General features: G+C 40.7%; 1 protein-coding gene and 1 non-coding gene across 2 annotated transcripts in view; one reads left to right on the top strand and one right to left on the bottom strand.

Annotated features, from left to right (window-relative positions):
• The window catches only part of LOC141326050 (uncharacterized), a 239,686-nt gene extending 214,700 nt beyond the window's left edge, over positions 1 to 24,986 (bottom strand). Inside the window, exons 1-4 of the mRNA XM_073834751.1 lie at positions 24,929 to 24,986; positions 24,189 to 24,369; positions 10,105 to 10,457; positions 9,768 to 10,047 (exon numbers count right to left, since the gene is read on the bottom strand). Coding sequence (XP_073690852.1) covers positions 9,768 to 10,047; positions 10,105 to 10,457; positions 24,189 to 24,369; positions 24,929 to 24,986 — 872 coding nt within the window. The remainder of the gene's footprint in view (positions 1 to 9,767; positions 10,048 to 10,104; positions 10,458 to 24,188; positions 24,370 to 24,928) is intronic.
• Positions 121 to 236, top strand: LOC141327207 (U5 spliceosomal RNA). The gene has a single exon (XR_012354517.1). It is a non-coding gene; the product is annotated as a U5 spliceosomal RNA (small nuclear RNA).
• Positions 24,987 to 26,015: the final 1,029 nt, after the last annotated feature.

Below are 26,015 nucleotides of genomic sequence, written 5' to 3'. Positions count from 1 at the left end.
ACTTTTACTCCTCCCATTTGGAGTGAGGGGGAGATGAAAATCTTATCGGCACCCTAGATTACCCTTTGTGAGTATAGTGGTTTACCACAGGGAGCGCACATGCTCAAGCGCATGGGCACACAACTCGAGTTTCTCTTCATAGACGCATAAATCTTTCGCCTTTTACTAAAGATTTCCGTGGAGGGGAACCTTTCCGAGTGACCTGTATTTTTGGGTGCTCTGCTCACAGCAGAGCTGCACTGCAGTTTCAATAGCAGACTAAATCTGACCACACACCAATGTGCATTGGAGCAAAGCGTGCTTTCTCGTGGACCGTGTTTGCAGCCTTTGCGCTTCCTGTGTCGCAACTTCACATTTTTTTTCAGCCAGCATGGAAAGACAGCACTCTCATGACATGATGGGATCCAAACCTTGGGCTTCAGCTACTTTGGCCCTGTCAGTGACTTATGTACTTCCAGCATTCTTTTCTGCTCACAACAGAGCTGTATTGGAGTGTCAAGAGTAAAACTGGCCACCAGCCAATGGGCGGTGGAACGAAGCGCGCCTCACCACGTTCTGTACTTGCGGCCTTTGCGCTTTCTGCGTCGCAGCTCCAGATTTATTTAGCCCGCATGGAAAGACAGCACTCTCTCGTACATGACGGGATACAAACAAAGATGGCTTCAGCTCCTTTTGCCCTATCAGTGACTTGTGCATTTCAAGCATTCTTTTCAGATGGCTAAAAGCTGGAGTCGGGAACTTGAGTTGGTGGTATAGTGGTGAGCATAGCTACCATCCAAGCAGTTGACCCGGGTTCGATTCCCGGCCAACGCATTTGTTTTGGCTCTGGCTGACGTTGAAGCAGAACTCCTTCTGTGACCTCTGTCAGCACCAAAATCTTTTGGATGAGTCGTTCAGTAGCAGCAAAGAGCTGGGTCTCCCCGTCGGGGAATCGAACCCCGGTCTCCCGCGCGGCAGCCGAGAATAGTTTAGCTAAACGGCCCTAAACCGTTTCCCATTCATTCTCAATGGTAGTGCTAAACCACTACGGATGCAATATTCTTTTGTCCACTGACGCTCTAGTGGCGCTCTTCCGTGTTTCGCCTCCCCAGGAAGTTTGAAGTCGCCATTTTCATACAGACTCGGAGCGTGAAATACACTCAGTGAAGATCTGCCTCGTTCATTTTATTCAGCACATCTATCAAAGGTAAGCTACTTTATTTATATTTATTACCTTATAGCTTACGTTTTTGGTGCCGTTAATAATGATATCCAATTAGTTGTTGAGCGAAAACGCCTGCTTCGCTCCATTGGTCGTCACTAAACTTTACGCTGTCTGCTTTTGTTTACTATTATATCATCAAAGGTTGATTTGCACACAAAGTTATGAATGAACATGATCGTTTTATATGTTCATGTGTACAGTTTTTATGTCATTCGGTTAAATTATCTGTTTAGTTACCATGACATCACTTGTTTGGCTTGTGGTAAATACGAGCTAAATAATGAATGTTTTTTTTTTTTACGTTAATGTGAATGGTTTTCATTCGGTGATGTTAAATAAGCTATGTATGGCATAGATTTCACTAGTAATGTGTTGATAACTCGCAGATACACATTGCACTGTCTAAGGTAGCTTACTGCTGTAAATTCTTTGTGCAAATTAGATAAGGTAGACTTTAATATATGTCCTTTACGTTGCACAAGGCTTAATAGCCTAATTTTAGAAACAAATGTATGGGCTTTATAATAATTTTACAACTTTCAATGTGTGAAATAATACACATCCATTAAACAACATAACCTTTTGAGATGAAGCTACCAAACCATCTGTAAAAATATCTAAATAGTATTCCCTGTCATGCACAAGACAGAATATTCCTTAATTATTTTTATATACACTACTAATAATAAAAGGAATATTCTGAAAAAGAAAACTAGTCTTGTGCATGACAGGGAATAATATTTATAGATGTTTACAGTTGATTTGATAACTTTATCTCAGACCGTATGTGTGTGCATATATATATAAGCCTTGTGCAACGTAAAGGGCATATATGTTATAACATAACAGTGCAAAGAGTTTGATTGGTTTTGACAAATAAACCTAAAATTCAGTTTTTCTTTCATGGTAGATCAAGATGCAGAAAAAAGTGCTGTTCTTCCCAGCGAGAATGTGCATCATTCCAACTGTCCTAAGGACTATGAATTCGTGCCATGATGAATTGATACCAACTACAATGAGGGTAAGTATGCATTTTTGTTCTGCATTCATGTTTCATTGGGTATTAACACTTGAATGCATGCTTGTTCACTGAGTCAGATTGCTCCTCCTGCTCAGACTAGTGAGTAGTGTTTAGGATAGTACATTGGTTTGGCATGTCTGTGGGATTTAATTAAGTTTTACTTGTATAGCTAAAACGAACTAAAAAAAGCACAGAATTAATGTATCCAATCTCTGCGATCTTCAGGGTTAGGCCACATGTTTCCAAACAGGATTGGGGCCATTCATGAATTGAATTGAGAATGAATGGTAAATTCCAGTTCACTTCCTGGAAGGGAATTGGATTTGGAATTGGAATGTCAGGAAACAGATCTGAAATCAAATAAATTCCACTTGCGGTGCTAAATAAAATAATTTGACTTGTTTTGCTTTATAGTTTATAGTACATCAAATATTGTAAATCACATAAACAACAAACATATAAAAGAAATACAAAGTACTGTATGTTTAATATGTTAAGCCTGATCATTTCACATGCCACATTTCAGGAAATGATGATAATTCGATGCAATAGAAAGTGAATGAAATACATGAATGAACATGATTCATTTGTTTGTGAGTTGAGACATATCTTATGTGGAAATCATATATTGAATGTATAGTACATCCAGAAACTTATCACCACTGTCATTCAATTATTACAGTTTTTTTTCAGTCGCTAACAAGCGTTTGTCCAAACAGTTGTCACATTTTCAAAACTCTAAACACAGCATCGGTCTTTTGTGGCCATACCATTCACACATTTCATGTTGTTTTCACCCAATATGGAGTCAGTGAACACATTTCCACAATGCTTACATTTTCTTAAAAGACAAGCTATAGCTACCAACAAAATTATGGATTGTTTTTGTAGTATTTACTAATGTTAACACACAACATCCCACAATAGCAACATCCAACAATATTCCAAACCTTAGATACAGTATAAAAACCTCTGCTTCTGAAATGATATCGGTTCAAAAACAATATCAATATCAAAAATATATCTCAGCTGATAATAAACAAACAAATGAATAATTGACACACAGCTGATTTATGTTGGGTAAATTGGGCCAACCACAGCTGATTCCAGTGAGAGATGCAGTGAGAGGAGCAGATGCAGTGAGAGATGCAGTGAGAGGAGCAGATGCAGTGAGAGATGCAGTGAGAGATGCAGTGAGAGGAGCAGATGCAGTGAGAGGAGCAGATGCAGTGAGAGGAGCAGATGCAGTGAGAGGAGCAGTGAGAGGAGCAGATGCAGTGAGAGGAGCAGATGCAGTGAGAGATGCAGTGAGAGGAGCAGATGCAGTGAGAGATGCAGTGAGAGATGCAGTGAGAGGAGCAGATGCAGTGAGAGATGCAGGAGCAGTGAGAGGAGCAGATGCAGTGAGAGATGCATGTATTTTTGAGACGAAAATTATCCCTTTGGCCAATTATGTTTTGTAGATGTGAGTCTGTGTTAAGAGTTTAGAAAAAGTATCTGAAGTATGGGTAAGCGCTTGTTAGCGATTGAAAAACTGTAATTCATACTTTTTTACAGGATACAGGTTTTTATACTGTATCTAAGGTTTGAAACATTGTTTTTGCTATTGTGGGATGTTGTGTTAACATTTGTAAATACTACAAAAACAATCCATAATTTTGTTGGTAGGTATAGCTTGTCTGTTAAGAAAATGTAAGCACTGTGGAAATGTGTTCACTGACTGCATATTGGGTGAAAACGACATGAAATGTGTGAATAGTATGGCCACAAAAGACCGATGCTGTGCTAATTGTGTTTAGAGTTTTGAAAATGTGACAACTGTTTGGACAAACGCTTGTTAGCGACTGAAAAAAAACTGTAAGATGGTCTCAAGGTACACAGTGTGTAAATGTAAGCATTTTAAATCTATGACAGGCAGGAGAAGGAAACATGGCTGTTTTAGTTCCTACTAACACCAACACTATACTATTACTAGCACATATTGTAAACTCTGAAATGACTGATGGTTTTGTATGTTGTAGTTCCATCTGCTGCTCTATCCAAACCAACTCCTGATACAAGTGCTGGATTGAAGGCATCACCAGCTGATGGTAAAAACACTGTAATCTAGATCATGTAATCAAATGTTGAGATTATTTTGGTTGCATAAATATAATAATTGGTCTATTTACGTTTGTGTAGCTCCAGCCTCTCCAGGCCTAAAGGGAAAGACACCTGTGGCTCTTCCAGCGGAACTGATGTTCCTAGTGAAGGAGACCTCAGCAGAGAGGCCTGAGTCAACTCCAGGTATGTTTCCATTTTAGTGTAGGGCTGATGATCAGACAGGGTTTCCGCGGGGCATTAAAAGTATTAAAGTCAAGAAAATTACATACGATGTAAGCCTAGTTAAGCAACGTGAGCGGACCAAAAGAGAGTGCTGTTTTCAGAACATTACCACGATTGCAGATTTGTCATTCAATTAACAAGTAATAATTAGTGTTTTGTTACGGAATAAATCAGCGGGGTTTTTTTTAGTTAAATAATTTTTGAGTCGATGAATCATTGATACATTCATAAAGACAGAAACTTGATTGATTCTTGAATGAATCAGCAGAAAACAATTTAAGGGGAAGATATCACGAATATGCTGATTTAAGTAAGGTTAGAAGGGATGCAGTTTAAATTATATAGATTTTCTCACATATCCAAGACTATCATCTTTGCATTGTCAAAATCAATGGCACTTAATTTAAAACATATAACCGGTCAAAGTTTGGGATCATTAAGATTGTTTAATGTTTTTGAATAGTCTATATTATATAATATGTAATATATATAGTATAGTATATAATATAATATATAATTTATGACACCTTTTATGTGAATGCATTTTAAAATATAACTTATATTATATGTGATTGTATTATGTGATTCAATTTGAATTATAGCTTCATAATGCCAATCCTTAGTAAAGTCACACTAAAATGCTGATTTGCAACATTTCTAATGATCAATATATACACACACACATATGTTTTTGCTTCACAATTTTGTTGAAATCATGATACATTTTATTTTTCAGAATTATTTGATTAATAGAAAGTAATATATAATATTTCCCAAGGAAAAATTTACTTGATCAAAAGTGAAAAGACATTTTTTATGTTAAAAAATATTTTATTTCAAATGAATGCTGTTATTTTTTAACTTTCTATTCATCAAATAATAATAAAAAAATGTATCATGATTTCCACAAAAATTGAAAATTAAAGGGAAAAAAATGTGTTTAATATTAATAAGAAGAACCATGGATAATGTTTGAGCACCAATAATCATAACAGAGCAGCAAATCAGTATATTAGAATGATTTCTGTAGATCATGTAACACGGAAGACTGGAGTAATGATGCTGAATATTCAGCTTTTATCACAACAATGAACTACATTTTAACAGATACTAGCATAGAATTTTTTTTTTTTTTTTTAGCCTTGGTGAGCAGAACAGAATTGTTTTTAAACATTAAAAACCTTTGACCAGTTATATATTTATGCACGTTTCTTCAACTAAGCTGAGGAAAATAAATATTTGCGAAAGTCACATTACACAGACCCTAATAGTTTGTCAAGTTTTAAGGTCTGAAACTTAGATTACAAGAGAAATTGTTTATATTTTACAATTTTTTTTGCAATGAACAACTGTAATTTCCACCACATCACAATATACAGCTGTTGTTTAAAAACAGAATAACTTATGTCACTCAGGAATTGTCTTAAGATCATTTTTGTAACTAGTTTTACCATTATTTTTCAGATTGTAAAATATTTATACAGTTGTCAACGAGACAAATTAACTGCCCTAAGGTCCAAATCATGAACTGTACACCTGTCACACTCTGAAACTAAACATTAGTTTGGGTAAGATCTTATTAGATAATGAATATTGAATTTTAATATTAAGTAGAGCATGATCTCATAAATTGTGGATGAATGTTTAATGAGTGATGAGACCTTTTGAAATATTTAAAAAAATGTGTGTGTTGGTGGAAATGACATGAAATTAACGTAATTGTAGGGAAGCTTCATACCAATGCTGGAACATGACTGGATTGAAACATATTATTTTTCAGTGAGAGATAATATTATTATTATTTTATTAGTGCTTATTACACGGCTCTTTGGAATGCTTGATTCTGATTGGCCAGTTGAGACATTTGCAGGTTCGTTCTTTTCAAATAATCACCGCTCCAAAGTAATAACGCATAGCCGGTACTACTTGTATGTTTAAAATCCCTCCGTGCCAACAAATATTACCGTTTGGCGCCATCTTGTGACAAACACTGGACAACCACAATTAACAATGGAAAATTTCGACATTAATCTATTTAAATTGTCTTACTAACGTACATAGTTTGAAGGTTAGTCACGTGGTACTATATCGTTTCGCGGAAGGATAAAAATGTTAATTTAAAACAAATATGCCAATAAAAGATTTCAAATTCATATTCATGTCCAGTTTTCTTCCTTATGTGGCAAGTAGCCGTGTAATAAGCGGGATAATGTACAGGCAGCCGGTAGTTATCGCGAAATAAGCCCCTTCAGTGTGATACAAGACCCTCCGCTTCGCGTCGGGTCCTGATCACACTGTCGGGGCTTATTTCTGCGATAACTACCGGCTGCCTGTACATTATCCCTTACTTAATTCAGGTACATTAATAGTTACCAGATAAGTAATATTTATAAACTGTATTTTCATTGTTGAAGTTTAAAAGTCTGGGTGTGCAACAAGGAGACCTAAAAGGAGGTTGAAAAGTATGGAAAAATCATAATAGTAAAGTAGTAAAAAAAAATTTAAGGTGGTTTTAATTTTAGCTTAACAAAGGAAGAGGAATTTGTCAAAAAAAAAAAAAATGACCAAAGAACAAAAAAAGTACCTATAAGTTAAGAATCACCTTTTTATTATATATTTATGTTAAATATTTATATATGGGTCGTGCGTGGCAGTAAAAAAATTTAATGCATTATAAAAAGTATTACATTTGATTTGATGAGACCAGCAGAAACCCTGTCAGATTTAGTTTAGTATCGTTATCACAAACACAACCAAAATTTGTCATCGTACTATGATGCTAATAACCTGTTCAAATGCAAAACATAAAGACTGTCCTTTGTTTCAGAACTCTGCACAAGTGCTGCTGGCACCGCTTCACACAAAGCACTTGCCTTTGAGGACAGTGGTGAAAATGGTAAGAATGAACAACATGTAGACAACCCCTCCATTTTGTAAACTTCTCTGACACTAAGATGTTGTCTTAACTCTGCTTTAGTCATTTTATTTATTTCCATCATTTCCATATTAACTCTGCAATTTATATTAACCATGTAATTAATTATTTTTACCCTGTCCATTTTTTTTTTGTCTTTCTTAAATCTTAAACTTCTTTTTAATTCCTAGTTCCCTCAGCTCAGCCACCCGTTCTTGTTCTTCTGCCTAAGCATGACCATGACATGAGCAACTGGAGCTGTTCTCGAGCAGACCGCCTGTGCAGATTCTGCCACATAGTCCTTAAACAGGGACCAAACAGCCAACACATCCATACGGCCATCCCTGGAGTGGCAGGAAAATACATTTACTGCCCAGAAATAGAAATAGAAAATAGAAATTCTAATTGTAATCATCCATTATTTTCATGTTGCACCATTCTGTTGCTCCATCCATTCCTTTCAGTTACATTTTAATTGATCATTGTTTTTGTCCTTAACATCCATTCTAGCACATAAGACCTAAATGGAGCATATTCTGGTAAATTGCAACTGTTTGTAAAATGTGTACTTATTAATCTAACTGATTGTTATTTGCTTGTGTACATATATCTAATTGACCTTGTTCTTTTTGTCCATTCCCATTGCTTTGCAGCAGCTATAATTTCCTTGGTTATACTTGTGTTTTTTTTTTTCTTCTTTTTTTGTTTACACTTGTTTTAGGACTCTCTAAATTCCACTGAAGGCATGTTTGAGTCAATTTAATAAAACATTGATTTTAAGTAAAGAACTTGTCTCACCTGATTTAATCTTCAAACACTATTTGGCTCATCATCAATTAGAATAGTGGGTGAAATTGTTTATTTTGTAGATACATTTTTGAATGGAAAGGAAAGGAAAGGAAAGGAAGTGAGGTGACCCATACTAGGAATTTGTGCTCTGCATTTAACCCATCCAAGTGCACACACACAGTAGTGAACACACACACACCGTGAACACACACCCGGAGCAGTGGGCAGCCATTGCTGCGGCGCCCGGGGAGCAGTTGGGGGATCAGTGCTCAAGGGACTCACCTCAGCCGTGGTATTGAGGGTGGAGAGAGTGCTGTACATTCACTCCCCCCCACCCTGCCGGACCTGAGAATCAAACCTGCAACCTTTGGATTACAAGTCCAACTCTCTAACCATTAGGCCACGGCTGCCCCCATAATGCAACATATTATACTGATATTACATACTTTATGGTCATTCTCTATACAGAAAAATATATACACATTTCAGGCTGAACTGATGTAGATTTTAACATACCTCTCATGTAAAATTTTGAATAACTAGTGCAGCATTTCAGTACCATGGACAGGGACAGTAAAATTCAGCACCAAGGACAGCTGGCAAAAATGCTACAATCTGATTGGCTGTCAGTGAATTACAACTATTCACGGCCGGCCCCCGCGTGGTAAATGTGTATTGTTGCTTTGATGTTGTCTGCTGTGAGGTGCTGTGATCTATAGGAGACGTGGGTCCTGTCCCAAATAGCACTTCATGTGAACTTACAACTGTATACATATTGTTATTGCTTAGGTAAATTATGAATATGTATTGCCAAATGACCAGGTTGCAAAAACATCATAAAAATACAGAACTAAAAAAAGCATAGTGGTTAAAAAAAAGCCCTGCCAGACCAACTCAATCCCCAGGAAGCAAAACAATTCAGATTTTAAAGAAGAAGAGCAGCTAAAGCCATTCTTTTATATTTGTATTTATTTATTTATATTTTCATTCCCTTTTCAAAATCATGCTTAATTAAAGGTATCAAACACTGTTTATGTGTATGTATTTTTTTTGTCTGTTTGGGAAATTATTAAAAGGATATGGGTCTGCAAGACCAACTCAATCCCCAGTAAAACAAAACAATTCAGATGTGAAAGAGGAAGAGCAGCTAATGCCACTCTTATATGTATGTATTTTTTATTTATTTATTTTTTTTTGTTTATAAATTCATGCTTAATTGTTTCTTCCAGGTAAGTATTAGCACACATATTAAAGTACATCAATATTTAATTTTAACAGTTATGCTATAGATGGTTCATTCAATCATTGCTATGGTTTCACTGTCAATACTGTAGTAAAACCATAGTTCTTTTGTAGTTACTATGGTTTTACCACAAAACTATAGTTTTCCTGTGGCAGAACCATGATTTATTTTGTAGTTAATATGGTTTTATTACTAAAACCATAGTTAAACCATGGTTACAATGAAAAAAACATTGTTAGTTTTTGCAAGGGAGTGATCACATGTAGCTGACTTTTCCCCAGAGTGAACTCTCAGGTGGCTGTTAAGGTTTCCTTTTTGGCTGAAACTTCTTCCACATTGCTGGCAGGTGTAAGGTTTCTCTCCAGTGTGAACTCTCATGTGTACTCCAAGCTTTCCAGATTGAGTAAAACTCTTTCCACATTGCTGGCAGGTGAAAGGCTTCTCTCCTGTGTGAATTCTAATGTGGTCTTGAAAGTTTATTTTATAAATAAACCTCTTTCCGCAGTGAGGGCATGTGTAGGGTTGCTCTCCGGAGTGGATTCTCATGTGGTCTTCAAAGCACCGTTTTTGACTAAAACTCTTTCCACACTCAGAGCATGTGTAAGGACTCACTTTATGAGCTCTCTTATGGACTTCAAGGTTTTCATGTTGATCAAAACTCTTTCCACACTGATCACACATATAAGGCTGTTCGTGAATTTTCATATGTCTGGTAAGGCTTCCTTTTAGAGTAAAAATCTTTCCACACTGTACGCAGAAATAAGGTTTCTCTCCAGTGTGAACACTCATGTGGACTCCAAGGTGTCCAGGTTGAGTGAAACTCTTTCCACACTGTTGGCAGGTGTAAGGTTTCTCTCCTGTGTGAACTCTCATGTGTCTTTTAATACTATCTCTTTGATTGAAAGATTTTCCACACTGTTGGCAGGTGAAATAACTTCTTCCTGTCTTTCTAGTCTTTTTTCTTGAGGAAGTCGTTTCAGTCTGTGAACGACTAAAAGATTTTTCTCCATTTATGAAATCATGATTTTTCTCTTCCATTTCATTCAGTACTTCACTCTCCTCTTTCAGGGCCATCAGATCTAAGATGAAAAAAGACAAGTAAAAGTTAACCCCAGTTTAATGACACAACAACAGACATCAAAACATTCAAAGATGTGAAAGTGTCAAAAACTAACACACAACTACATCCTATATCAACTAAGCCAGCGTCTTCAAACACAGACAAATCTTAGTAGAGAAGTGTGAAGTGTGACATCTACGGCTCCTTTTCCAAAAATTAGCATATTGTGATAAAGTTCATTATTTTCTGTAATGTACTGATAAACATTAGCCTTTCATATATTTTAGATTCATTACACATTAACTGAAGTAGTTCAAGCCTTTTATTGTTTTAATATTGATGATTTTGGGCATACAGCTCATGAAAACCCAAAATTCCTAACTTGTGTGTAATTAATCTAAAATATATGAAAGTCTAATGTTTATCAGTACATTACAGAAAATAATGAACTTTATCACAATATCCAAATTTTTGGAAAAGGACCTGTATAAATAAATACAATTTAAATTTATGTCTTGCACGCTTTAATGACCTTTAAATGAAACGTATTTGGTTGCTTCGAACTGGAATCATCGCGGAATATCCTATGAAGTCCACTTTGCAGGGCACTTACGTTCATATGGAACAAATGTTAAATGTGATAAGAGGTACACACAAAATATGCAGAGCCTTGGGGCACGAGGACTGCTGTATTAAGCAACTGTAAGAGGTGTTGCATGTCATTTGAGAAACCTTTACTTATTAAGGGTGTCTCAAATGGGTCATTCCAACTGGAATCATCAAATTCTGGAAAAGTTCCCCACCTGACCTCCTCAGATTTGTCTGAAAAAATAAATCTATGTGATGGGTAATATACCCAATAGATCATATGCAAAATTTCAGATCTCTACTGTGTATACTTTTTTCACAAAAAAATCTGTAAAAAAGTTTGTTTTTTACCCTGTAAAAAACCTTTTGGAAAATCTATTTGTTGTGGTCAGTTTTGATATTGTAGTCATGATATATGATATTTGAGTCGCCACAAATAAATCAATGCATGGGAAACACAACAACCTGATTTATGCCTACTCATCACCTTAACCTTAATTTGGGGTAGAATTAAATAAATGCCAAAGCTCAGCCTTTTGTTTTTCGTACCCCTCCATCCCCTCCCATACCCCAGTTTGAGAACCACTGGTTTTTGCCGTTCTCATGTTAAAATAGAGTACCTTGGTGTAAGTTTGACCTATGCCTCCTGAACGCACTGTTTTCATCTTTGTATTTACTTGATTATATTGATATTTAATTATTTTCTTCTTTTCCTCTCTTTAACCAGTGATATATTTATACATCTTATTCTTCTTTTCCTAATGGTCCTCCTTATTTTTTAACTTTATAAAAAAGGTGTATCTTAAACCTCACATATTTACATCAGAATTTAACTTAAATGTTAATGTTTTTGTTTTAGCTTATTTTTTGTGTTTGTTTTATTGTCAGACTTGCTTTATATTTACAGCACTGTTTTCTTTAATGTTGTACTGTTTTTCTGTATATCCTACATTGTCTTGGTCTACAAAAAAAGGTAAATGAACTGATCTTAGAAGAATTGCATGCAAAGAACTGTATGAAAATGTTTGCTACATTTGTATAGTCTTTTATGAGTGTTATTCCAGATTAACGCTACAACTTAAATGCCTGATGTCATGATAACAAATGGCCAGTGTGAAAGCAGGATTTTCTCAGTAGCACTTAAAACATTTCTACACCTGTGTGACATTATTAATAAATATTCTTTATATTCATTTTGCAATGAGTTCAGCTTTAAGAATAAAAACCAACCTGTTTGTTCCTCAGCATCTTCTTGTTTGACTCCAAATACTTCTTCAATCCTCATGTCTTCACTCTCCTCTTTAATAAATACCATCTTTGTTTGTTCCTCAGTATCTTCATGTTTCAATGAGGCTTCAATCTTCATGTCTTCACTCTTCTCTTTAATAAATGCCATCTTCCTAATAATGTGTGACATGGATCTCTGTTGATTCTCCAGGAGTTTTTTCTGTGCGTTTAAAAACTTTGTCCTGTTTAAGGTGAGAATAATTAATAGAAAGAAAAATCAATGCAAACTAAATCTCTGGGTGCGTCTCAATCAGCTCCTAGTTCAGTAGTCAGTGCACTAGTAAGAGTCAGACAGTTAACGGACTTCTATATAAAATTTATAAAACATACAAATTACCCAGAAGGTTCATATTTAGGCAGGCTATTTTTAATTAATAGCTGGTATTCAATTATTTGTTTATCACATCTAATATATTACACTTTAATGAAATCATTCTAGGTTGTGATTCACTCGTTTGTGTTTGTTGTTGTTTGCCGCTGAATCGAATCACTGAATCATTTCACAAATGATTTGATTCAAATGATTCGGATTCTCAGTTCCCCTCATCACTTCTTATCATCACGCGATTGATTCATAATATAGAGAGCGAAATGAGACGCACATTATATGTTACGTAAGGCTAATCTTCAAGTAACACTAAATAAAGCATTACAACGTTATATTTAATAATGATGCATTTATTTTACACAGCTTGCAAATTCTTTAATTGATGTAATAGTTTGCATTGATTTAAAAACTTTAAAACCACAAACCTTTCTTCAGGTAAATCACAACAGATGAGGAGCGGGGCGAAGCTTTATGACGTCACATCATCAGACCAAAATAAAAGTCCCATTGGTGCACTGCTCTCTAGAATCACAAACACATAATAGAAATGTTGTATATAGAATATAATTTTGTACTCAAGAAATAATGATGCTTGTCTAAAGTTATTAACATCATAAATCTGGGAATATTTAAAAAAAATGTATGCACATTTAAAACACTAAAATATTTGTACCTTACCATTAAATTCACATTAAACTAGTTAATGCTGCTGTGTAACTGTTACAAAGAGGGTGTGATGGCAAATTTGATCTATCACTATTTGGACTACTGTAATCAGTGTCTTGTTATATTGTTTGTGTATTTATTCCTCTTTTGAAAAATCATTGAAACACTGTCAGGGAGCTTATTTTTATTTTGCTTTTGGGGTAAATGAGGACAGGACAATATATTTGTTGCAGTTTAGTATTTACTGGTGATGTAATGTCAAAAAATGCTACCGTAGCACATATCGGGGGAGTTCGAGCTAAAGTACCCTTTCGGTCCGATCTTGGTGCCCTCGGTCCGTGATCTCTGTGAGGGAAATACCACCCCGTCTCCCCACTTCCCGCTCACCATGCACTCACCGCTCACGCAGAGGTACGTGCACGCTAGGGGTGGGATGATACAGGTAACTCACGATTCAATTCTGTGGCGATATGTGGCCCACGATATCGATAATATCACGATTCACGATATCTACGATATTCAATATATTGGAAGAAATTTCATCAACGATATATCACGATATATGTGACTGAAGAAGAAAAAAATACCCATAATAAGGAAATCTTATGCATTTATTAATGCCAACATTTCCAACACTGTGCAAAGAAATATGCATTTGCATAATAACTCACTGCCTCCTGGTCTTAAATGTAAACACTGTACAGCTAGACAGATAAAAGTGCCTGAACATTAAAAAAACATGAACATTAACTAACATGTGTAAACCGTGATACTGAAAACGTCAGTAGTAAGTTACTGTAAAGTGCTTTATGTTAACCTGGACAGTGGTCTCATCAAGGCATATTCTTCTTGAGGAACACTAACGCCTGTTTCACACATACTCCGTCTGCAGTGTGTATGCAGTCCGTGTGCGTTACGTGTGCGATGCAGAAGCAGCACGGACTCGTTTTGCTTTCACACAGGACACGTTTGCAGTCCGTTCCTGATCCGCGGCTGTTTACCACAAACACACCATTTATCCGTTATTTTGATTTCAAATACAAACGTGCTTTTTCAGCATTGTGATACTCTTTTATCACAGTACACTAATACAATTCTAGATATATTCACGTTTAAACTCAACGTATAATAAACAACGTATTATTCAATGCACTTGCACAGTAACCGCGTGCAGTGTGAACGCTCTAATCCGTTAACATGGGTGCGGAAAAAAATACTCAACGCATACGCACTGCAGACGGAGTATGTGTGAAACAGGCGTAACTGATCAGCATGCTCAACTAGCGGGTGCGTCTTTGATTTGTTTTTCGTTATCTTCCGCCATTCTTCTCACTTCTCTTTTTTCTGCGCTTCTTCTCTGATGTTGTAAGATAACGTACTCGGTTACTAACGTAACCTCGGTTCTCTCAGAGAGGGAACGAGTACTGCGTAAGCTAAGCTTACGCTTGGGGAAAATCCTTTCCGCGAGAGATATTGAAGCCAAAAAATTATCCTTAATTTTGTATTAATGTAAAACGCGTTGCCGCAGTGAGCAGACATAGGCGAGGCGTATTGCTTGCCTATTGGCTGCTCTGCAGCAACTGCAGCACCTATCGAGCGAGGCTTGGCGCGAAACCAGCTCCAATGAGAGCCTTTCGCGCCTAATACGTCATCTCCCGCCGAAAGTGGCGTGATCCAAGCCTATAAATATCGCTCGAAGGTAGCTACACTCTGGTTTTTTCATCATAAAAGCGCCCAGAGCACGCGCTTGCACGGCAAGGTACGCAGTACTCGTTCCCTCTCTGAGAGAACCGAGGTTACGTTAGTAACCGAGTACGTTCTCTTACGAGAGGTCTCTCGTACTGCGTAAGCTAAGCTTACGCTTGGGGACCCCATGTAAAACGCCGTGCATGCCAAGATCTGATACCATAGACCCGAGGGCGAATAGCCCGGGGTTCATATAGTGTTTGAACGTGCTTGAACATATAAGGGGATTAGGACCCTATAAACACTGGCTCCTGGTATATCCGGGCAGGTAAACGACCTGGATAAACTTGGAACATGGGTCTAGATATCTGTTAATATCTAGACCGATAGCAACTTGGCCTGTAGGGCGGGAACCTCCAAGTTGTAGAATCTTATGAATGTAGACGGAGAGGCCCAGCCTGCCGCCGTACAAATGTCTTGCAAGTTAATTCCACTCGACCAAGCCCACGACGAGGCCACGCCCCTCGTGGAATGTGCTCTGACACCCAGCGGGCATCGCATGCCCTTGGACTCGTACGCCAGTGCAATAGCATCCACTATCCATCTGGATAAAGTCTGTTTTGACGCAGCCATTCCTTTAGAATGCCCGTAAAACGAGACGAACAGCTGTTCTGTCTGTCTAAAAGCAGACGTGCGAGACACATAGACTCTTAGCGCTCTCACTGGACATAAGAGTCTCGCGTCAGCCTCTTCATCCCCAACCGGCAGAGCAGACAGTGCGATGACCTGTGCTCTAAACGGTGTGTTAATAGACTTTGGCACATATCCATGCTTGGGTTTGAGTATAACTTTAGAGTCGTTAGGTTCAAACTCCATGCCTGTCGCGCCCACGGAGAGCGCGTGCAAATCTCCTACGCGCTTCACTGAAGCGAGCGCTAGGAGGAATATAGCCTTAAGAGACAGATATTTTAATTCAGCCGCCTGTAGTGGTTCGAATGGTCCGCCCTTCATAGCGTCCAGCACCACAGAAAGGTCCCAAGTTGGGACTGAAGGCGGTCTGGGTGGATTTAATCTCTTAGCTCCCCTAAGGAAGCGTATGATTAAATCATTCCTCCCTATTGACTGACCTAGCGTTGTCATCGAGAACGCTGCTATGGCCGCCACATAAACTAAACGGGGACCTGCCCTTGTCCAGCAGCTCTTGTAGGAAGGAAAGTACATCTGTCACTCCACAGTCTGTGGGTGAGGATCCGCGGGCTGTGCACCAGTCCGCAAATATCGACCACTTCGAGGCATAGAGCCGTCTAGTAGATGGCGCCCTAGCCTGTGTGATCGTTGATATCACTCCTGTGGGGAGTTCATCATATATTCCCTGGTGACCCATACATGAAGGGACCACAGCTCGGGGTGAGGGTGCCAAATCGCGCCGCCCGCCTGCGAGAGGAGGTCTCTCCTCACAGGTATTGGCCACGGTGCGATGCTCGTCATCTGCATCAGCGCTGGGAACCAAGGCTGGTTCCCCCAAAACGGCGCTATTAGCAGTATTGCACACCCTTCCTCCTTCACCCTCTCTATCACCTGAGGTAGGAGAGAGACTGGGGGAAAAGCATAAAGAGGACGGCGGGGCCACGCATGGGCTAGCGCGTCCTTGGCTTTGGAAAAGAATTCTAGACAATGAGCGTTGTCCTGAGATGCAAATAGATCTATCTCCGCTCTGCCGAATGTTTTCCATAATAGCTGCACCGTCTGAGGGTGCAGCGACCATTCGCCCGCCGGAACATTGTTCCTGGACAGTCTGTCTGGTCCTACATTTAGGGTCCCCCGCACGTGCGCTGCCCTCAGCGAGCACAGGTTGCGATGAGCCCATACCAGAAGGCGTTCTGCAAGTGCATGTAGCTTTCTGGACCTGAGACCGCCCTGGCGATTTATGTAAGCCACTACCGATATGTTGTCAGAGCGGACTAATACATGACTTCCCTTCAATAAGGGAAGAAAATATGTCAGCGCATTCTCCACTGCCATCATTTCGAGGCAGTTGATATGCAGCGATTTCTCGCGTTCTGACCACTGGCCGAACGACGGTCTGCCGTCTAGCAGCGCTCCCCATCCCGAGGTGGACGCGTCCGTGGACACTACTTTCACCTTCGAGGGTCTCTCTAGAGTGACACCTGTTTGGTACCAGCCGGCTGTTCTCCACGGCATCAGGGCTGTAACGCATCTCTGATTGATCGTGAGACGGAGTCGACCGGACGCCCACGCTCGGCGCGGCACTCGCGCTCTCAGCCAGAACTGCAGTGGGCGCATGCAGAGCATCCCTAACTGTAGAACTGATGATGCTGAGGCCATAAGACCTAACACTCTTTGAAAGGTCTTGAGCGGGGCAGACTTGCTGCGGCAGAGCGCGCTCACTGCGCTCTGAACGTTCAGCGCGCGCACTGACGAAAGCTTCGCTGTCATTGCCAGCGAGTCCACTTCTATGCCCAGGAAGGAGATATTCTGGCTGGGGTTCAGCGAGCTTTTCTCCCAATTGACTTTCAAACCCAAGTTCTCGAGGTGATCGAGTAACATGGACGTGTGTTCCCTGAGCATTGAGTGAGATTGCGCTAAAATCAGCCAATCGTCCCAATAATTCAGTATTCGCACGCCTTTCTGTCTGAGCGGGGCGAGCGCTGCGTCCATGCACTTTGTAAATGTACGGGGTGCTAAGGACAAACCGAATGGCAGGACTGTGTACTGATAAGCTTGGCCCTCGAAGGCGAATCTCAAAAATCGCCTGTGACGCGACGCTATCTGTATTTGAAAATACGCGTCTTTCAGATCCACTGACACAAACCAGTCTCCTCGGCACACTTGTGCGAGGATTTTCTTGGTTGTGAGCATTCTGAACTTTCGCTTCACTATAGCGCTTTGTTCAGTTGCCTTAGATCTAGTGGTCACTTCGGCTCGTAGCAGGTGTGCTGCATCTGCCTTTATCGTGGTCTCGACGCGCGCCGTGTAACGGCGAGGGCGTCGTCGAAACTGGAGCGAATAGCCTCTCTTTATAATGTCCAGCACCCATTTTGAGACCCCTGGGAGTTTTTCCCATGCATCTATCATGTAATGCGAGGGGGTGGGTGCGAAGCGCGCTCCGATCTGTTACTAACGGAGCCGCTTCGGTGTCTGTGACATGCAAGGCTCGGGGTACGCTGACCGCGGGGACTGCTTTCTCTGTGTGTATGTGTGGTTGCGTGGTAACGGCACATTTAACACACTCGATGCAGCTTTAAGCCGCGTAGACTGGGCGTCGTCCGGTTTACAGAAACCGTAAGACCTGCCTGATGTAATATGTGTGGCACTGAGGTGGGCACATATAACACAGGCGAAGTCGGTGAAACTGTAGCGAATAGCCTCCTTTAATAATGTCCAGCACCCATTGTGAAACCCCTGGGAGCTTTTCCCATGCATTTACCTGTAACGCAAGGGGGTAGGTGCGAAGCGCGCTCCGATCTGTCAATAACGGAGTCGCTTCGGTGCGTTGTGACGCACGAGTGACTGTGACATTCGAGGCTCGGGGTACACTGACCGCGGGGACTGCTATCTTTGTGTGTATATGTGGTTGCGTAGTAACGGGCACATTCAACACACTCAGCGCAGCCTTTAGCCGTGTAGACGAGGCGTCGTCCGGTTCGTTTTTACAGAAACCGTAAGACCTGCCTGAATTTATCACATGTGAAGCGCAGCCGATTCGGGTCGACTTTATGTGCGCGGGTTTTGTATGACAGGATGTGCTCATGTGTATGTGCATGCGAGCTACACACAAAACACCTTCGGCTATGGCCGGAACACCCGAAAATACACTCCTTTGAGGATTTAATTGGGTAGCCGTGAGAACGGCTCTTGACTGCAGACAAGCAGGCTGCAGCGCCGGCTTGATGACTGCGGATAACGCTGGAACAGCCACATTTCTTGGAGCTGAGCGAGCGAATACTTTCGGTGGGAGTCTGGCAGCCGCGGGACTCGCGCACCGGCGTTCAACACTCCAAACAGCGTTCGCCTGCATAGAGCGAACGCACTCCTGGTTTCGTTTTTACAGAAACCGGTTGACGTGCATAATGAGGTGTCTGTGAGCACTGTGTGAAGCGGGCACATTTAACATCCCAAAGCATAGAGTTAATGCACTGTTGGTTTCGTTTTTACAGAAACCAACAGTGCATAATGTGGTGTCTGTGGGCATTGTGAAGCGGGCACATTTACCACGTGTGACGCGCAATCGATCTGAGTCGATTTTATGTGCGCTGTGTGTTTGTGTGTAGAGATGAGCACTGGTTAGTGGGCATATTCATACGACACATGAAACACCATCGGCCGTGGCCGGGACACCAGATAATACACTTTATTGGGGGTATATCTGTGTAGCCGTGGGAACGACTTTTGTGTGCAGGCAAACGGGCGACGGAGCCGGTTTGTTGGCTGCAGAAAACACTGGAACAGTCACATTTCCTGGAACTGGACGAGCGAATAACTTTGGTGGGGGTCCGGCAACCGCGGGACTCGTACACTGTCGTTTTCCCAGATGCTAGGACGATTTCGGAGGCTCAGGTTTCAACTCAATCCTGGGCCGCGGGCCGCGTCTGGCGGGGCGGCGGCCAGACGAGAAAAACGTCAGAAAGCGTTAACCACGGGTGCCTCTCAGCAACGGTGAGAGACCATGTTACGCAGCGCTGACGCGGCTAGGCGGCGGCGAGAGCGCGGCGAAGCAGGTTTGACGTCTGACGGCAAGCTTTAGAGGGGAGGGCCGACTTAGCACGCCGTCCAGCGGAGGGCAGACATAAGTGGGCTGCTATCGCCTCTTCTGAGCAGCATGCGCGTTCCCGCTTTGGCGGGAAACGGAAATCCTCTTCCTCCTTCATGGCCCCCCTCGCCAGCGGCGTCGATGGAAGCGGTGGCATACAGCGGCCGCTTTACGTCCGGAACAGAGGCTGACGAGGTCGATGAAGCAGGCGGGCGAACCGGCGAGCTTTGTCGGCTGGAGGAAGGGTCCGGGGCCCGCTGGGCACAGCGCTTTTTACGGCGCGACACCGCGCGGGCGGGGGAGCAGTCTCAGTGAAGAAGGCAAGGCAAGTCCTCAGAGTCGCCATTGGCATCTGCACGAGCCGTATGAAAGCATCTTTAAAAAGACACTTTGCTCTCTTAGAGAAACAGTGTGTATCGCAGCGGCGACACACACTGTAGATTATAAAGGATTATAAAGGATATAGGCGCCGGAAAGCGCAGCAGGAAGGCACGGAAGGCGGCGTGGCCAGCAGTTCCAATGGCTCGTCCCGCTGAGATGCTTGCAGTCGACGGCGGCTTCTTCTCCGGCTCCAGCGATGCGTGAGCTTCGCTTGAAGGATGAAAAAATCAGAGTGTAGCTACCTTCGAGCGATATTTATAGGCTTGGATCACGCCACTTTCGGCGGGAGATGACGTATTAGGCGCGAAAGGCTCTCATTGGAGCTGGTTTCGCGCCAAGCCTCGCTCGATAGGTGCTGCAGTTGCTGCAGAGCAGCCAATAGGCAAGCAATACGCCTCGCCTATGTCTGCTCACTGCGGCAACGCGTTTTACATTAATACAAAATTAAGGATAATTTTTTGGCTTCAATATCTCTCGCGGAAAGGATTTTCCCCAAGCGTAAGCTTAGCTTACGCAGTACGAGAGACCTCTCGTAAGAGAACTTGTGTTCTTCACTGGCCGCTGCTTCCGCCACTTTACCCCTATTTACTCGAACAGCGCCCCCCGCAAACAGAATGGTAGATATTGGGTAGTGACAGTGACACTGACGACGGGTAAATTAATCATTTGTGTTGTAATAAAATATCGATATTGGCCGTTAGTGTATCGATTATTTATTGCGACAGAGAGCACAACAATATATTGCAATATCGATTTTTTTTCCCACCTCTAGTGCACGCCATCAAATAAAGCTCCCAGTGCAAACTCACCTTGTTTTACACCATTACTCCTTGAATATGCACTGTATAAATATGAGGAGCATGTTGATATGTTCTGTAATATCTTTAAGATGTCAGGAGCAGTGTATTCTGTCATAGGATCATTAACATATCAGGGGTAGCACGTTTTGATATTTGAACAATCATTTTTAATAATTTCCATGAACATAGAACATTCTAATGACATAATTTTCTGTCATAAAATTCTACGTGTTACACACACTTCACACTGGCCTTTTGGGCACTCTCACACTTTTTGCATGTGTATGTATTGCAGCTATGTTTTTTATATTGGGCACACCTACCACACAAATCACACTGCACCTACAAGACAAAAAAATAAATAAAATCAAATTACATATAATAAAAAGAAGCATTAGATGCATAAAATTCCACAAAGAGTTTGTGCATATATATGTATGCTACAGGTTTTCTAAATCAATTTGACACTTTTCTCCTGTGAGTTGATTGCAGACAGCAGCATAATACATATAAAACTGAATAATATAATATAATAATATAAGGAAAACTGCGTTTCCTGTGTTGTCTGTATAAGTATTCCAATACTTATTAGTTTAGGCTCAATCAAAAATATACCATGTTCATTTGATCGAATGACAAATTACAGAATTTTGTTTGTTGTGTTTGGGCCATGGTACATAAATGTTTGTGATTTGTGTAAAAATGTAACATATTTTAAATTACTGGTTGGTTGTACAAACTATTGTAAAAATATTTGAGTTTTGTGTACATTGTTTTGAGAAAATGATGTGCATGATTTGTAATTTGTATGAAATGAGTGAAAACGTACAATCACAAAGTGTTCAGTTCGCTGTGTTAACTGTTTTGAAGACAGTGACCTGAGTTTTGAGAAATGTGTCAAATCTATTAGAAAAACTGTAAATAGAAACATTTTTATGTTATACTTTACCATTTCAATCATGCTCTGATCTGCATATTTTTCAAGCAAGGAGCACACCACGCAGTAATCATCTGCATTCCCTACGAACAGTGGCTTTAATTCATAACTGTAGCAACTTCACTGTTTCTGAATGTGTAAATGCACCTTGAAACATAAGAAAATACATGTACATTTTGTACAGTATGTCTGTCTTATCTTTTACTGTCTGTTGAGGGGTAAATTCCGTTTGACCAAATGTGCAATGTGAAGTGGGAACATTTCAGTTGCATTGTTGTCTGTGGAGGGTCAGAAAGCTCTCAGATTTCATCAAAAATATCTAAATCTGTGTTCCAAAGATGAACTATGGTCTTATGGGTCATAAGGGTTAGTAATTAATGACAGGAATTTTTTTGGGGGGATAACTAACCCTTTAAACTGGATGGTTTGGGTGGGCAATTTGAAGGAAAATTATATCACCTTTGGCTAAATAACCCTCTTGTTTGCTGATAATCCCTCTCACAACCCATAGTATAAATAAACTTAAACTTAAATATTGTTCTTTATTTCCAATTGATCTCTTCTTATTGAAGTGGCTTGTAGTACATTACTTGCACATACTGACAGTTCTTTCAATTAATTTTTTCAATTGTGTTTTAGGGTACATAATTCACATAGATTTTGACTGAGAAAACATTTCAGATGTCATTGGTTTCATGAAGCAGGGCTGCCAACTCTCACGCATTTAGTATGAGACTGATGCAGTTGACACTTTTCACATGCTCTCACGCAGTCAAAAGCACCCTCAGCTAAAACTGTAATAGTAAGATATTGGCTAAACCAATTTGGTAAAGTCTCCAGGGCGTATTTGTGTTTGTGCTCTGGAAATCGCCAAAAGACAACATGTTTTCGTAGCGCTGAGCAATGTAGTCAATCATAGACATATTTGTTGATTTTGAACACCTGTGATTGGCCATTGCGTTCTGAATTCACTCACTTCTAAACACCATATTATTTCCCTGTACACTTGCCTGTCCTCTCACTGTAAATAAGCGGTTCATTGATTATAAAAAGACTTTTACGATTAACTGAAGTGACACGTTTTTAATGATTATCAAGGAAGGGCTATTGCACACTCCTAGGTTACATATAATTTATTCAGTATTTGAATAAAAGTTTTGTTTTTTTGTCCTGCTAATGGCCATATACCCTGTACAAGCAGCAAAGTTTGTGATAAATTCCTCATGAATGAAGGATTCATTTTCGAATGGGAGAGAAATATAACTTCTCAGAAGACTTTAATAGATTAACAGAAAAATATAAAAATTTTCGTGTCAAAATATTTTTTTAAATGCGGCTACAATTATTTATAAAAGTATAATAACTAAATACTGCAATTCTTTCACTGTAAATAACAAATAAGTTCACAATGCTAAAGTCAGACCATTCTGTTTTTGCTTCAAATGTTTAAATGATAAAATCAAATTAAAATAAAAAAAACCTGCTCATGCTACATGTGTGTTAACGTGTGTCAATTTATTATTAGTAGTATTTTTATTAAAAATGTTAAGTTGTTGTAGTAGCAGCAAATGCAAAAACAGTTTCATGGCAGGAAAAATATTTATGGCTGGAAAATTTTCTCAAAGCACCAAAAAACTTTGTATCATGATTAAAATGGCAGATATGGCAAAAAGTTTTAGGCCCTACTTGAAAGTGTAGGAATTACGACAAAAGTACTGTTATTTCCCTACTGTAGAATAAGTTAAAATAACATACCTGTGAAATACTTATTTTCATTAATTTTACAGAATTGTATTCCAATATTACTGTCGTAAGAATAATAATATAAAATTATTATTAGCATTATATTCTAATTTGTTTGGTTTCTAAATATACCAGTGTGAGAATAACTTAGACTGAGACACCATATCACAACTAAAAAGAGGATTGATTCACCCTTAAACTAGGGGTGCACCGATCCGATATTAGGATCGAATATCGGCCCCGATATTGAAAAAATTGCTGGATTGGGGATCGGAAAAATTAACAGATCCACGGGCCGATCCGCTTGGGGGCAGCGCCCACCCGCTCTGTGCCTGACGCGCTGGTAACCGCTGGCTCTATGCCGGAATGGATGGCAACCGTTTACACCTCTCTGGCGTCGGTGGATGGTCGCTTGGATGTTCTGCTGGCGGCCATGCCAGCTCACGTTGCTGTGGCGGCGTCCACCCACTCTGTTCCCAAAGCGGCACTGACCGCTATCTCTGTTCCTGACGCACAAGTAACCGCAATCTCTGTTCCTAAAGCGGCGCCGTCCGCTATCTCCGTTCCTGACGCACAAGTAACCGCAATCTCTGTTCCTAAAGCGTCGGTGATCGCTATCTCCGTTCCTGACGCACAAGTAACCGCAATCTCTGTTCCTGACAGTGATCGCTATCTCCGTTCCTGACGCGGCCGTGAACGTGCTCTCCGTTGCGGACGCGGCAGGTGACCGCTATCTCCGTTCCTGACGTGGCCGTGAACGTGCTCTCCGTTGCAGACGGGGCAGGTGACCGCTATCTCCGTTCCTGGCGCGGCGGTGACCGCTATCTCCGTTCCTGACGTGGCCGTGAACGTGCTCTCCGTTGCAGACGGGGCAGGTGACCGCTATCTCCGTTCCTGGCGCGGCGGTGACCGCTATCTCTGTTCCTGACGCGGCGGCGTCCGCTATCTCCGTTCCTGACGCACAAGTAACCGCAATCTCTGTTCCTAAAGCGTCGGTGATCGCTATCTCTGTTCCTGAAGCGGCGGTGACCGCTATCTCTGTTCATGACGCGGCCGTGACCACGCTCTCCGTTGTGGACGCGGCAGGTGACTGCTATCTCCGTTCCGGACGCGGCGGTGACCGCGCTCTTTGTTCCTGACGCGGCGGTGACCGCGGACGTTCCACTGCCGGCGAGGCCAGCTCACGTTCCTCTTGCAGCAGTGTCCACTCACGTTCCTCGGCTGCCCGGGCCTGGCCCGCCATCCCTCCCCCTGATGCACCTTCCACCGTTCCTCCTCCCTCCAGATTTTGATTTTGTTTTTGGAAACGTCTGGAAGCCGTTCCCTTGAGAGGGGGTACTGTCATGATCTGGGCTGTGGGGCTTCCCTCAGCCACATGAGGTCACTGTTTTCCCTTCCCTGCACTGCACTTCCCTGATTGTAACACCTGTCTTGTCATTAGCACTCATCAAAGCTCTCACCTGTTCACAATTATTTGGTCTATAAGAACTCTCATTTCCCACTACTCATTCTGGCTGCATTGTCTTCTGTGTGGTTTGTTTCTGTCTTACTTATCCTGGCTCCTAGACCGTGTTTCCTGTTTTGTTTATCTTTGTTTTTGTATTCAAGTCGTGTTCTGCCGTGTTGGCCTTTTGTTTGTTCGTTTGTTTATTTGTGTTTATTTAATAAATTCTCTTCCCCCGCATTTGGACGCAGATCTCATCACTTCCCCATGACAGTCCTACATCATCTGCTCCCAGGAATGCACATATGAAGTTGGGTGCATGGGGTAATTTTCATTTTTGGGTGAACTCTCCCTTTAAGAAAATACTGTGCTGAAGCATTGACAGCTTAAGAAAATGCTTAATTACAATTATTTTGTAAAGAATATGAAGAAAACTTACCGGCATATCAATAGGAACCTCAGATGTGAAAACTGCCTCCCTTCCGTACATCAAAAGAAAAGGGGAGTGCTTTGTTATGGTGTGGAACTTTGACCTTTATGAAAACAATGTAGCATCCAAAAGACATCCTAGTTGTTTTGCTTCTCATTGACCAATTTTTAGAGCTCTAAGATGTAAAAAAGCACTGCATGAAACAGATATAATATACTGTATACAGTAATTAAATAGAAATAAATTATTTGTGAATAATTTCAATGATCCATGGTTAAAAAGCAACAGGGTTCCTTTACCTGAGTAAAGTGAAGTGGTATGTGACAGCAATGCAACAAAACAAGCCTGTGTCATAAGTAAACCAAAAAAAAAAAACTTGCCGCTTTATGTTGTCGTTA

The sequence above is a fragment of the Garra rufa genome, chromosome 2 (assembly GCF_049309525.1).
Source record: "Garra rufa chromosome 2, GarRuf1.0, whole genome shotgun sequence".
In the NCBI taxonomy this organism is placed as follows: Eukaryota; Metazoa; Chordata; class Actinopteri; order Cypriniformes; family Cyprinidae; genus Garra; species Garra rufa.
Note: the sequence above shows the minus strand (reverse complement) of the source record. Positions and strands in the feature narration are given on the sequence as shown.